The sequence below is a fragment of the Cryptomeria japonica genome, chromosome 4 (assembly GCF_030272615.1).
Source record: "Cryptomeria japonica chromosome 4, Sugi_1.0, whole genome shotgun sequence".
Classification (NCBI taxonomy): domain Eukaryota; kingdom Viridiplantae; phylum Streptophyta; class Pinopsida; order Cupressales; family Cupressaceae; genus Cryptomeria; species Cryptomeria japonica.
Window position 1 is genome coordinate 459710598 of NC_081408.1, and position 13749 is coordinate 459724346.

The window sequence follows — 13749 nt, forward strand, 5'->3', positions numbered from 1 at the left end:
AGAAGGCGGAGCAGGTATATAATCTAATTCTACTACATCGTCAGACGAACTAGGATCCTTTGATGATGAAGTGACCTCTGGACTTCTTATAGGAATCTTTTCCCTTCTTGTTCTCTTGGACGTCCGAGTCCCTCTACAAGCCTTAGCCTTTTTTCTCTTCTCAGGTTTCTCAATTTCTTCCCTGGGTGCACTGGACGTTCCTTCATCTTCGGAAGACTGAGAATCGAGGCTGCCCATTAGGTGGTAAGTGAACTGGACTCCCTCATGAATTAGCCTCTCAATTTGCTGATGTAACCATTGGTCTATATATCTTGTTGGGGCTGCCATGACTGCCTCAAAATTAGTGATTGGGTCCTGGGACCAATCAACACCTGGCAAAAGATGCCTTACTGCCTCAAATTCTCGGACTTGGAGGCAATTCCCTGAATCTGCGAGTTGATCTGGGACTCGGCGATATTGAAAGAGCCGCATTTGCTGCACACTCAACCTAGAATATTCACGTCTCCGGACTTCGTAGTCATCAGAGCAATTTTTCCAATAGTCTTCAACTGATTCCTTTGCTCTGTACCGCCTGCCATAGGCTCTCTTTGCCAAATTGTCGTGATCGAAATATTTTCTCGGAAAATGCTCTTGTAGGCCATATGAGGCCAGCTCTGTGAGGGATTCCTCTGCTAGGGTGGGGGTCTTCAGATGGACGTCCTAGTTGCCTATGATCATGGGGAACGTGAATCCAGCCTGCTTGCTTTCTCTGAGTAAGATGTCAGTCGGACGTGACTGCCTTGCGACCTCCATAAGAACTACTTTGTCTGTTGGGTACCGTGGAAATCGGAGAGGGGCACCGTCAAAGCCCGCTATTCGGATATAGGAGAACCTTGGGAACTGGATGAACCAGGCCCCGTATCTCTGTACTAGAATAGTAGCTTGCTCTGAGAGCCTTATGTGTAATCCTCCCTGCATTAGCCTGACCAAGCGCATTGTGAAGGCGTCATTGGCGCGCTCATATTGGCCAACTGCATAAGCTGGGCTGCTCTTTTCTCTCTGAGCTATATCTTGGTAGTGCAGCTGTGGGTAACAATCATAAACCTTTACCTGACCAGGCCCATTCCCGATTTCACCTTTCATTATCAAACCTGGCAACGGCTGGTTCTTGGCGAACATGTAGACCAAGTAAGAGGTCATAGTGAAGTATTTCTTTGCTTCAAGCTCTATCAGCTGAGTGTGGATGTTGTCGCTTATGATCTGGGCCCAGTCGAACTTAGACTTCCCAGCGAAGACTTGCTCTATGAAATAAAACATCCACTCTTCAAAGTAGTTGTATTTAGGAAGTCCCATAACCCGGCTGAATAATGTGACCATATCCCCGTGCTCATTGTGAAAGTCACTCCTGGGGGTCTTTTTCCCAATTCTGGCACTTGGAAGCCTTCTCTCCTTGTACCACTCTTCATTGATCAGTGTTCTGCATCTGGCCAGATTCATATCATATGCCCCCTGTGCTTCATCTATAGTCGTGGCCGTGGGGTTGTTTGGGAAGGGAATGTCGAATGCGTCGCCAATGGCCTCAGGAGTGAAGTTGGCGAGACTCATATTCTCGAGGAGCACTAATCTGGAACCTGGCTGATAATGTCGGGCAGCCTCTACCACTAACTCATAGTTCTGTACTGCTGGAGGAAATCCCGCCGCTTGGGCAATGCCACTTTCTACCATCTGTCTAGGCTTGCCATATGCATTAGGGGAGAAGACCCGATTCCTGAAGTCCTGAATGTCAATATGGCCTAGGTCGATATCACCGACATTGTCCCAGACGCTCTGAACTTTTGAGTCCCTCAATCCCCCTCTTTGATACTGGTACTTCATCCTTTCAACTTTGCGTGGGATATCTGATTTGGATGCTCGCGATGTCTCGACTGTAGCAAGCGTATTTGATGATTCTACCGCCGATTTAGGCATTTATCCTGCACAGCGAGATGCGGATTACGAGGTGATATAAAAGAAGTAAGGCGGGTTAGATAGAGAATATGTCGGCATTCAAGGATTAATTCAAAATTTAGATTGGAAACAGAGTGACATTGCTAGCTGAGAGCTTGATTGAGCAAAACATTTATTCATGAAGCTTTTGGTCGCGAATTTATACTTAAGCATTTTGGATTAATTTTCAAAAGGGACAAAGCTTGAAAAATTCTCCTAAGTTTGAAAATTCAATTTCTGGTTAAACCTTAGGAGCAAATTCCAATTTTCGACTGCTTTGAATGATGCTTTAATAATCGGAAAAAAATGTGAATTTTGAAGACTTAAGCACTCTAATCAGTTTTGCACAGGCATGCATCCAATTTTTAAAAAACACATTTCAGATGATCAAGAGAGACAAAGCGTACTTACCTGATGAAAATGGATGGCGAGAAATTGCCCGACTTGCTACACAAAGGCGAATGGATAATTCTGCAAATTTTGGAATTTCAACGGTTATCCTTCAATTCAAATTTTCGCGGTTGTTGTTTGAAAAGAATTTGTCATTTTTAGACTAAGCAATTTTACCTTGGGCAATTGGTAATCTGAACTTGAATGTTTGGAATGGTTTGTGTCAGAGTTTTACCTTGAATGCAATTTATACTCTCTGGCTTCCCTTTCAAAATCGAACGTGATCCTCCCTTACGCAAAATTCGGCAGTATGGAGGGGTTTTACCAATTTCGAATTCCTTATTTGCCCTATGCATTGCAATTTTGAGGATTTATGGCAAACCTCGGAGCTATGGCGCTGTGATCTTCGGAGGAATGGAGGGATTTTGCAAACTTTAAACTGCGCTTTTCACACCATTTGGTTTGTCGCCTAAGTTCGGCATTTTTGGACGATTTTGCAATCTTTAAAACTCTCTAATTCCACCCTCGCGCAATACTCCCTCCGTTCGCGATTTTCGGCACTCACGCAGCCTGTCCAAACTTCGGACCTTGGCAATTTTGGAAGGGCTTTCCGTTTTTTGCGAGTTTATATGAATTTTCCCATTTTGCCCTTAGGGTCCGAAATTCGGCCCATAAGGCAATTTTCGGGGTTTTTAAAACAAGTTTGGACGCTTTAACGTTTGCGATTTTGAAAGAACTTCGGACCATGCATCGTTTTTTGCAACTCAAAATAAACTTCGGACTATTGGCACACTTTGGAATTTCCCGATTTTAAAATCTTTTGGCGAATTTATCGAATTTTCGGAGCTTGGGGAGTTTTTTGCAAACTTAAAGGCATTTTCAGACCTTAAGGCCCCTTTTCAACTTCAAAACAAATTCGGACCTTAAGAGAATTTTTGCGATTTGAAAGATTTTCGGAGTTTTAGACATTTTTGCAAATTTCGAAGCTTTTCACGATTTTAGCAACCTATCCAAATTTCGGACCTTAAGGCATATTTTGCTAACTCATACAAATTTTCAAATTTCGGCCCTAGGGTCCAAAATTAGATGACTTAAGTGAATTTCGGACCTTTGGGAGGTCTTTTGCAAACTTAAAGGCATTTTCGGACCTTTTGCCAGTTTTGTTAACTTTTGAATTTTTTGAGAATTTGACTCTAGGGTCCGAAATTCGACCCCCTGGGCAATTTTGGCAACTTTTTAACCTTTTGAAATTTTAAAATTTTGGCCTCTGGGTCCGAAATTTGGCCCATAAGGCAATTTTGGCAACTTAAGTAAAATTTCGGACCTTGGACCAGTTTTCGCTAGTTTTCGCAATTTCGGATTTTGGAGGTTTTGGAATTTTAAGGCATTTTCGGACCCTTGGCCCATTTGGCGATCTTAACAAATTTTGAAATTTCTCTCAATTTGGCCTGAAAGTCCAAAATTTTACTCCTAGAGCGATTTTGGCGATATCACCTTACGCCTATCCAAGGCGATTTCACAATTTCGAACAAACTCTTGGCATTGTGCCCGAGAGCTAGACTAGCCTGATGGAATCATCGGCTCTTTTCTTTCAACATCATCACTTCAAGGACGGGTCACGGACTCGCTCGAAATGACGTGAGATGCTCTGCGCGAAACTCAACAGGGCGAGGACGAAGGGCTCAAAAAAAGGGAAGGGGCACTCTATCGGCGACAGGGAGCGTGTGCAACGCACAACACGTCCCCGCCCTTCGAGAGACATGCAGACGTCTCTCAAGGGACGAGGAGACGCCCAGACGTCTCCTGTCGCCCCCACATATATGCAATGTTTAAAATTAAAATTTAAAAAAGAGAGTGACTTTTTAAGTTTTTGGGGGGTTAAGGGGTTAACTCTAATTAGACGTGGGCCAATAGAAAAATAACACCCAACGCCTTTAGAAAATAATAAGAGTATTTTTTTTAAACGCGCAAGGGGCACTGCCCCTTGACCCCAACTTGGGGGCGCTGCCCCCAAACCCCCGTTGAAAAATATAGGGGGAAACCGTGCCGATAGTAGGGAAAATCTAACCTCCGAATCTAATTAGGCTCCATATAACAACACAACTTAGAAATCTTGGTATTTAGATTTAGTATTTCAAATTTCCTATCGTCTCATTTGAAATGTAATTCTTATACTGTAATACTATCATACATCTTTTCAAAACTAGTTTTTCAAGTCCTATATGTATATGTATAACTATATCAGCATCACCACCCCGCCACCCCCCCGCCGCCGTCCCCAAACTTAGGTCCTTGGTCCCCCCGTCCCCCTATCCCCAACGCCCGTGGAACACTGCTAATTACAACTAAAATGCAAGATCCTGTTCCCCCTATTCCAACTCCAACATTTCAATGTCATCATTTAATCATTGCCTGAAATTATACCTTACCTGCTTCAAGTAGTACAGATACAACATAGGACTTCAATGCCTAGTATAAAGGAAAAGTAAAGCTCTCTATTTGATGAATGATAAAACAAGAGAACTAGAGCCTACCCTTACTATGATTTAAAAACACTCAACAAACGCATAAGAAGGTAGAGAATTAAAATAATAGGAACATAACTGTAACATTTTGCCACCATTGCAGAGTAATTAATGTAACATTCCTCCAATCCTTATGCAGAACAATAATATTGGTACAAGCCAGTCATTAAACAACAACAATGATGTGCCAAAGAAGATAAACATACCATGGTACTTCTATTATGCAGTCCAGTTCTGAAAGGTGATGAAACCTGCTCAGTTGCAGCATTAGCATGCTGCATTGAATGCAGATTCTTGTCAGAAAACTGCCTTGCAGCTTTACCTGCATACACTACATCTATGGTTGTTAACGCAACTTAGTTTCGCCAGTGACAAAGGCTTCTGACTAAATTTAGACTCGTATATGGTTTGATGCCTACCAGTGTCAACTACAGACCCAAGCTGTCGGTTACCATTTTTAACTGCCTTGCCAGTATCCAAGGGATCCTGTGGGAAATCTGCATTGGTGTTAAGAGATTCATGATTCATACACATAACATTTGGTGCCAAAGTTTCAAGCTTGGAGCTGTTAACACTGCAAGATTGTGCAAGATTGTGTTGATTATTTGATGCAACTTTTTGATCCTCAATGTGCTCTACATTCCCAAATGCCTCTGGAACTCCTTCAACATCAATTGAGTCTTTCCTGTAAAAGTAAACTAACAAATTGCCCGTTCATAACAAACCATGGCCTATAACAAAAACGAGTAGTACAAGCTCACTAGAAAATGCAACAAACATCAATATTCTGCTGCATGACCCTACATGAAAAAGCTACAAGGTCTAACACAAGCACACATCATGCTGACAGTCATATAGATGCTTTAGTAAATAAAATACCCCCGTGCAAAAAACTAACCCTTGCTTACCTTGACAACCAATTGTGAATTGCATCAGAATATGGCCACAGATGAAAATAGGAAACTGCTGGTCCTGTCTCATAGCTACAGTGTACGTTTTCAAGCAAAGCCCCTCCCACACTGCAATAGACAAAACAAGCTAATGGATGCAGTTATATTTTCAGAAGGAGCTGGGTGCATCTGAAACATCATTGAAAAAATGCTTCAAAATATAGAGATATTAAGCAAAATGTCTATACAATTGTATTTAAAAGCTAAACTTTGGACAAGTCCCCTAAAGAGGGCCAAAAAAACTCATTTGAAAAAGGTTCCAAACACTAAGTTCCAGTGAAAAGGATAAACATTATCTTCCTCGGTATATTTGGATAAAATACAGACATACGATAAAGCTGAATCTTTCAAGACAAACAAATAAAACAAATTATTACTAAATTTATTAGTTATCCAACATACTTGCCAAGAGCTTCCTCAACTGGAACCCATTTACACTCCGTATAAGAAGTAGACTTGAGAGGGCTGTCCTTGATACAGCGCATCATAAATAACTGACAGCTAGTCTTTGCTTTTGTTAATGAATATACCAAGGAATAGGAAACCGCTTGCAAATCCTGCTTGTTGAGTCCTGTTAAAAAATAAAAATCATTATGGACTTTACACATTTTCAAATATAACAATACATTTCTTCCAAAGCAAGATAAGATTAAATTGCCAAAATTCCACCAAAGTAGCATTATTCTCTTGATATGAGAATTATTCTCAATGTAGCATTTCAAGATCAAGTATCTATTTATGAAAAAGAATTCTCATCTGTTAATTGTCATAATCAAGATGTCCATTGAAGCCTCCTGCTGATGCATATATAGGGATCACTTTTGCTTTGCTAGGCACTTTCCATGATAACATTGATAAGTGAATGCATACATCCTTTATTGCACACACGTGTAACAACAAGATATCATATAAATTATAAATGGCTACATCACCAAACAACTGAATAATTTTGGGATTTGATACTTCCGCAGTCCAAAGTGTTAAAAAAAAGGTCTTCTATGGTTGATGTTTCAGAAAACTTGAGTGGTGCATCAACAAGAAATTAGTTTTAAGACATTTAATGATATAGATATTTAATGTCTTCTTTATTATCTTCAATTGCCTTACTTTGAAATATACTAGTTTGAATGTAAAATGGAATGTAAATAAGTTGAGGTACCTGTTTGTTCTGTAACAGCTGAAAAGGCAAGTGACAGTAGCTTTTTAAAATCATTGATCACTGTTCCACTTGGCATATCTCCATGTTGCCTCTTACGTAAACCTCTCTCTTTATTTTTCTTTGCATCCTCTAGCGTCAATCCATGTAAGCTATCAAAGCCATCAACATCTTTTTCAACAAGAGACCAAACTCCTCTTGTTACAGAGCCAAAAATGAGGATGCACCTCTCATATGCAGCATCTACTACAAATACAGCAACTTTTGAGACTGGCCAAGTATTTATATCAGAGATTGTTCTTGGAGATTCCAATGCTTCACAGGTATCACAGGCCTCCTTAACCATTTTCTCAGTTATTGTAGCACGCTGAACAAATTCTGATGCCAATTGATTAGTGCCAGCGCCCTTCAAGACTCCCATGTATGCTATGAGTTTTGCACACATGACTACCGCATTCTTGCAAAATGCAAATGCATCAAGAAACTCAAGCTGTGGAAATTCTTTTCGAAGGTAATAATTGTAGAGTAATACAACTGCCCGCATCTGTTCCAGAAACAGAACCAATATTATAAATGATAGCTTCCATACCAATTTATAGCATGACAAATAAATTCTATGTGTATTCATGTTCAGTGCATAGACCCATATACAAGAAAATCCATATATTGCCAAGTTACTAGTTGTTTTGTAACTGTGAAACTAATGAGGTTCTAATAAATTTTGTATATAAATCTCTATAGCATTCACCTGATTGTATTTCACTTCTTGCATAAATTGGCACAATAACTACTCATGTGATCCTAATTAACTACAAAGGATAAGTGAATTAATTTTTTAAAATCCTTGATCATTCCCACAAACATGGAGTCATAATGACAAAGATTACACATCTTCCGAAGCACTTAAATGGACTGGTTACGTCAAGAAGTATTACCTGCAGTGATAACAAGGAGCATGCAATGGCATGAGCGAGTTAAGAAAAAAACATTTAGATAGCCGATGTCCCAAAAAATATAATATCAAAATAGATAGCTGGCATCCCAAAAAATTAAAATATCAACATAATATATTGCTGATAAATGGATGATGTAAAAATTGAATCCTGCAAAAAAAAATCTTAATGGGATTCACTCATAACAGTTATTTATTGAATAAGATTATATATATATATATATATATATATATATATATATATTTCTGCAGTTGCATATATTAGGGTAACATCCCATATATGTGAATATTTACTTAATATATATGTTCAAACATCAAAATTATATATATGTTTTAATGCATTCCATGCATCATAAGGGGCGAAATTAGGGTTTAGGTGTTAAAAAAATATTAAAAAGGTATTTTTTTATTGTTTTTTGTGTTTTTATGACCCGTGGGCCCCGTTTTTGGGAACCTACGGACCTTGGTTCTCCTAGGTCTGCCTGGGTTCTCCCTGGGTTCCTCCCGGGTCCTGCCCAGGTGGCTGGGTTCTCTGTGGGTCCTGACCCAGGCAGAACCCAGGGAGAACCAGGACCGGGCAAGAACCAGGACCCAGACCCAGCCCATTTTGCAAAGAACCGGTATCTTAGGAAAATTAAGATTTATTCAAAGTTAATGTAAATTTAGGACTTACCTATCAGTGACAGCTTTGTACAATCATCCAACCTTGGCACCATCATACAAGATGATGCATATAGACATGCACATGGGAATACCAACTGTTTAATTGTCCAACCAACACATGGAATACCAAGAGACATTCAACTATATTCCAGCCATATAATGATGCTAGCATACTACACATATGACATATCACCAAAAACAGTGCCTCCACATGGATAAACACCCTATAAACATAGCTACTATCACACACTATGAATCAATAGTTGCACACCTAACACTGTCAGTAAATTCATAACTTCCTATAAGGACACCACTACCAGCTCCACACTTGTGGTAGCACATGCAAACATAACAACACTTATAAATGCTTGTGGCACCTTGCACAATCTTCCAGAACATTATCTTGCTCTCATATTACACCTCATGAAATTTAGCCCTAGCACAAGTGATCTACATTCATGCTCACAACAAACATTATTTTCATATGCAGTTGTCAATTCTTCTCCAAATAACTTGTGTTTTATCTCACAACACAGCCATAGTTAAAACATGTATATCATACTGCTACTTATTTTCACAACAACCACATAAGTTGTACTGCAATAACTGAAACTAGAACCAACAATGGGTAACTTTGTAAGTATTAGCAAAACTCACAAGCACTTGTGGGTACTCACAAGCTAGAACCAACAATGGGTAACTCACCAAAAAAATATGGTTGCCGGTTTTTGAAGGACTTGTGATGATTTGTGCATTAATAATAGTCAAAAACCCAATTTTTTAATAAAAATCAGTTAAAAACTCACCAAAATAGATATAAAAATCATTTTTCCTGCCAAACATTAGAAAGTTAATTTGATTTCAAGCATTTTTGGGATATTATTGAAGACGACTATGTCGACTCAAGGCAGATGACTAAAGCACAATAATAGAGATTCATTTGGCCTTTTATCTACTTGGCCCTTGCATGAAAATGGTAAGCTGGTCTGCAAGCACTAACAATTTGCTTTGTAAGTATTTGCAAATCAGTTTACCATTATATTTTGATAAATAATAATCATTATTATTCTTGTTACAAGATTCATGGCTATCCTTGTAATGTCCCCTTTTGTTGACCTTTGAAAACAATTAAATGATTAAAATTAAGTCGTTAAAGTATAAATAAATTACAAGACAAGTTATTTTAATTATTTAAAGGAGTCATTTAATTAATTAAATACTTTCTCAACTATTTTAATAAGTGGCTTTATATTATGGAAATTAATTAAAGGCCACTTTATTATTAAAATGGATTAAAATTATATTCTTTCCAAGAAGTTCTGATAAAGGTTATAAAAGGAGGATTGGGGGAGTCATTTGGTATGCTTGGTTTATTATTTTTCTTGTATAACTCTGAGAGATTTTGGCTTTCGTTTGATAATCCCTAGGACGGAAACCCCTAGGTTTTGGAGGATTGCACGAAAACCCAATTCCATTTCTGAGGTGGATTCATTTCAAGATTCACAGTGCCCTTTATTAGAATATTTAATTATATTTTAGTCACCTATATTTAGTTCCTTGTTTAATGGTCATTTAGCTTTTTAGTTAATTAGCTTTTAAGCTTTATTTAGCATTTAGCTTTTTTTTTTTAGTTAATTAGCTTTTAAGCTTAATTTAGCTTTCACGCTTAATTTAGCGTTTAGCTCTTTAATCTTTTACTTTAACGTTATGTTCTAATTATAGAACATCGTCTTGTAACCTCTATATATACATGTGTATATCGTTCAATGTAATCATCCGATTATTGAATCATTCATTCAATTTATTTTTCATGGTATGAGAGCATGGAAATTAAAAAATTTTGAAGATTTTTGTTATTAAAATTTTTCAAAGTTTTTATTGAAGAAATTTTTTTTAAAACTGTTTTTTTTTTATTAAAAACAGATTTTTTTTGTCTTCCTAGGCAGTTTTCTTTTGCAGGTTGAAAATTTTCCTAGGGTCTCTGCAATTTTCGACTAGGGTTTTGACCCTTTTGTTCAAGTCGAAATTTTATTTTGGTTGCAGATTCTTGGTGGGTTTTTCGAGGCTCAACTGGGTCGTCATCAGATTTTTTGGGGTGCATCGTTTTCCGTGCCTTGATTTTTGAGCCATCAGATCTGCATTCTGTTTTCAGATTCTTGGTGGGTTTTTCAAGAGCTTTTTTGGGTTAGTCTCATATTTTTATGGGTGCCTCATTTTCCGCACCTAAAATTTTGTGCCAGCAAATTTGCCTTGGAATTAAAAAACTGTCCACAATTTCTGCTAATTCTGTGGATGTCGGGAATTTTGGTGTTTTCTGGGCACCATTTATGCTGTTTTAAGTTTGCAGAAATTTTTTAATTTTAGGGTTTCTTCCAAACCTAGAAATTTGTGCCTTGGAATTCGTGCCAGAATTCTCCTCTAGGGCTTCAGATTTTTTGTACAACTGCTTCTATTCTGATTTTTGAATCAAATTCTTCTGTCTCATGCTTTCACTAGGTTGACCTCGTTCAACCTCCATTTTTGTGATGGCATCTTTGACCAACATCATGTTGGAACACAGTCAAAAGTTCAACAGCTGCCACAACACCTGGAAACAGTGCATGTTCACGATATCTGAATATCATTGCCTTGATCAGATTGATTTAGGCCAAACCTCGTCTTACAGGTCCCGGGGTTTTCACGATTTTTTCCTGAAAAATTGTCTGTCGGTTTTCTAATTTTTTCCACAAAAAATCATGGGAGGGTTTTCACGATTTTTTCCTCAAAATCATCTCATTTGTAATCCATGATAGTCGCGTAAGATTTTAATTATCTAGGTTTTAACGTTTCTTTTCCACAAAAACGATGATTTGTAACCTCAAATTTCTTGGTTTTTCGATTTTCTCCTCAAAATCGTAAATTCTCTTTTCAAGGATTCCTATTTCAAGGTTTGACAGTTTTTTCCTCAAAATCGTGCTTTGTTGCAGTCAGTTTGGGTCGCACCTGCCAGGGTGAACATCTGCAACTATGGTATCTTGCAGTCAGTTTTGGAGTTGATACTCTTCTGCAAAAGGGTTTGCCGATTTTCCTCAAAATCATGGTTTCAGGTTTCAATTTGGTTACCCAACATCAGGTTGGATGGATTTTGGTATTCTTGGTCATTAACACTTTTCAGATCCAGGGAGAGTCTCCATTGCAGCAAAGTGTTCTTTTCATTTGTGATCAAAAGACCTGCAATGTCTTTTGTAGGGTAGTTAGTAGATAGAATGACCATTAAGGGAGGGTATTAGAATATTTAATTATATTTTAGTCACCTATATTTAGTTCCTTGTTTAATGGTCATTTAGCTTTTTAGTTAATTAGCTTTTAAGCTTTATTTAGCATTTAGCTTTTTCTTTTTAGTTAATTAGCTTTTAAGCTTAATTTGGCTTTCATGCTTAATTTAGTGTTTAGGTCTTTAATCTTTTACTTTAACGTTATGTTCTAATTATAGAACATCGTCTTGTAACCTCTATATATGCGTGTGTATATCGTTCAATGTAATCATCCGATTATTGAATCATTCATTCAATTTATTTTTCACCCTTCAAGGTTTAGATTGATGGAGCTTTAACAAAAAATTTGACAAATTTGAGAAGTTTCATTCTAAGAAAAATTTGCAGACAATGGAGGTTCATTAATATTCTTCTATTCTTCAGGTGAGAACTTTATTGGACTTCAGGGAAGTTTCATAGCTATTTGAAGTAATTTAATATTATATCTGGTGTGGAAAGAATTTTGATAATGTGAATACTTTGTCGTGATGTTTTTCCTAGCGGCTCTTTATTTGTCTTTGCATGAGCTTCTTTGGAGGTTTGGTGAATATTAAAATAATGACTTTGGACGCCAATGCTTTATTTATCCATATGAATCATATTGATGGGTCAAATTATATAATGTTGGAGGAATCCAGGTCAATTTTTATTAATCTTGACGGAGTATTATTGAAGTCCTTTGCAATCTCTCTGCCACCTTATCTTAATCTCTTTTGGCATAATACTGAAAGACTGACTTTAGCATGAAAAAACTACTTGAAGTTGATTTATCTGCAAAAAGGCATAGTCAAGGACTCGGAAATAAGAGTTTGGGTTTGAAAAGAAGATTGACCTCATCAAACCTTTACTTCACCTAAGCTGCTGACTGGAGATTATTATTGTGGGTGATTATCATTAATGCTGGGTCGATTCAGAATATAATTTCTTCTGTGTTAGCTATGTTGAGCTTCCTTGGCAGGTCATGAAGCTTATGTCGTATAGGAGCAGCATATTTGGGAACCATTTTGCCTTGGACGTAGGTAATCTTGCTGCTTGTGAGGAGTCTCTATGGTGCTGAAAAAATACAGTAATCTTTTCTGTGCATGGGCATTCTATTCTCCCTATTCGTGGCTAGTTGTTGGTAGATAAACATTGTTTTGGGCATTATATTTGCTACAGCTGCATGTCTATATTCAATACTGCATATATCAGACATAAATAAAGGTGCTGTTCAGTGAGCACTGGAAATCATATAAGTCTGTTGTTATTGATTATCTTCTGAAAAGTGAGCTTCAGATCTGTGTAGAAGTTGATTTTTAAACTGTATTGGCTCTCTTTCTCTGTATTTCCAATGTTGATGGAGTTGTAATCTACTGACAAAGTATTTCAGAACTGGCAAGTTATTTAAATATTTATTCCTGCTACAAGTATTGAGGAGTTTGAAGAATGACTTTGACTGCTGCATCTAATCACAAGGCATGTGAACTGTTTGACAAGACACCTCAGAAAAATGTGGTCTCATCAAATGCCATGAAGTTTTCAACAAATCTATTAACATTTTGTACATAACCTGAAAAGTTCAATAACATGTATGCAAAATGCAGAAGCATTCACAAGACATGTGAACTGTTTAACAAGATACCTCAAAAAAATGCGGTCTCATCGGATGCCATGAATTTTGCAACATATCCATTAATATTTTGTGCATAACCTGCAAATTTCAATTGCTGTCCACGAGAACTCTGAACAGTGAACACATCTTTTTGAGGCATTCAGTCACAGTCAAACAGTTCACATGCCTAGTCTATGCTTCCACATTTTGCATGCATGTCTACCAGGGCAGTTGCAACTGTAGTTCTGATTTGTCAAACAATTC

General features: G+C 37.7%; 1 protein-coding gene across 2 annotated transcripts in view; it reads right to left on the minus strand.

The window, feature by feature from the left end:
• Positions 1 to 13749, minus strand: part of LOC131077361 (uncharacterized) — a 158613-nt gene that overhangs the window by 93342 nt on the left and 51522 nt on the right. The window contains exons 2-6 of one of the 2 annotated variants that reach the window (XM_058014846.2): positions 6990 to 7530; positions 6233 to 6401; positions 5789 to 5899; positions 5300 to 5565; positions 5087 to 5217 (exon numbers count right to left, since the gene is read on the minus strand). In XM_058014846.2, the coding sequence (XP_057870829.2) occupies positions 5087 to 5217; positions 5300 to 5565; positions 5789 to 5899; positions 6233 to 6401; positions 6990 to 7530 (1218 nt within the window). The remainder of the gene's footprint in view (positions 1 to 5086; positions 5218 to 5299; positions 5566 to 5788; positions 5900 to 6232; positions 6402 to 6989; positions 7531 to 13749) is intronic. The other variant, XM_058014847.2, reaches the window with a different exon arrangement.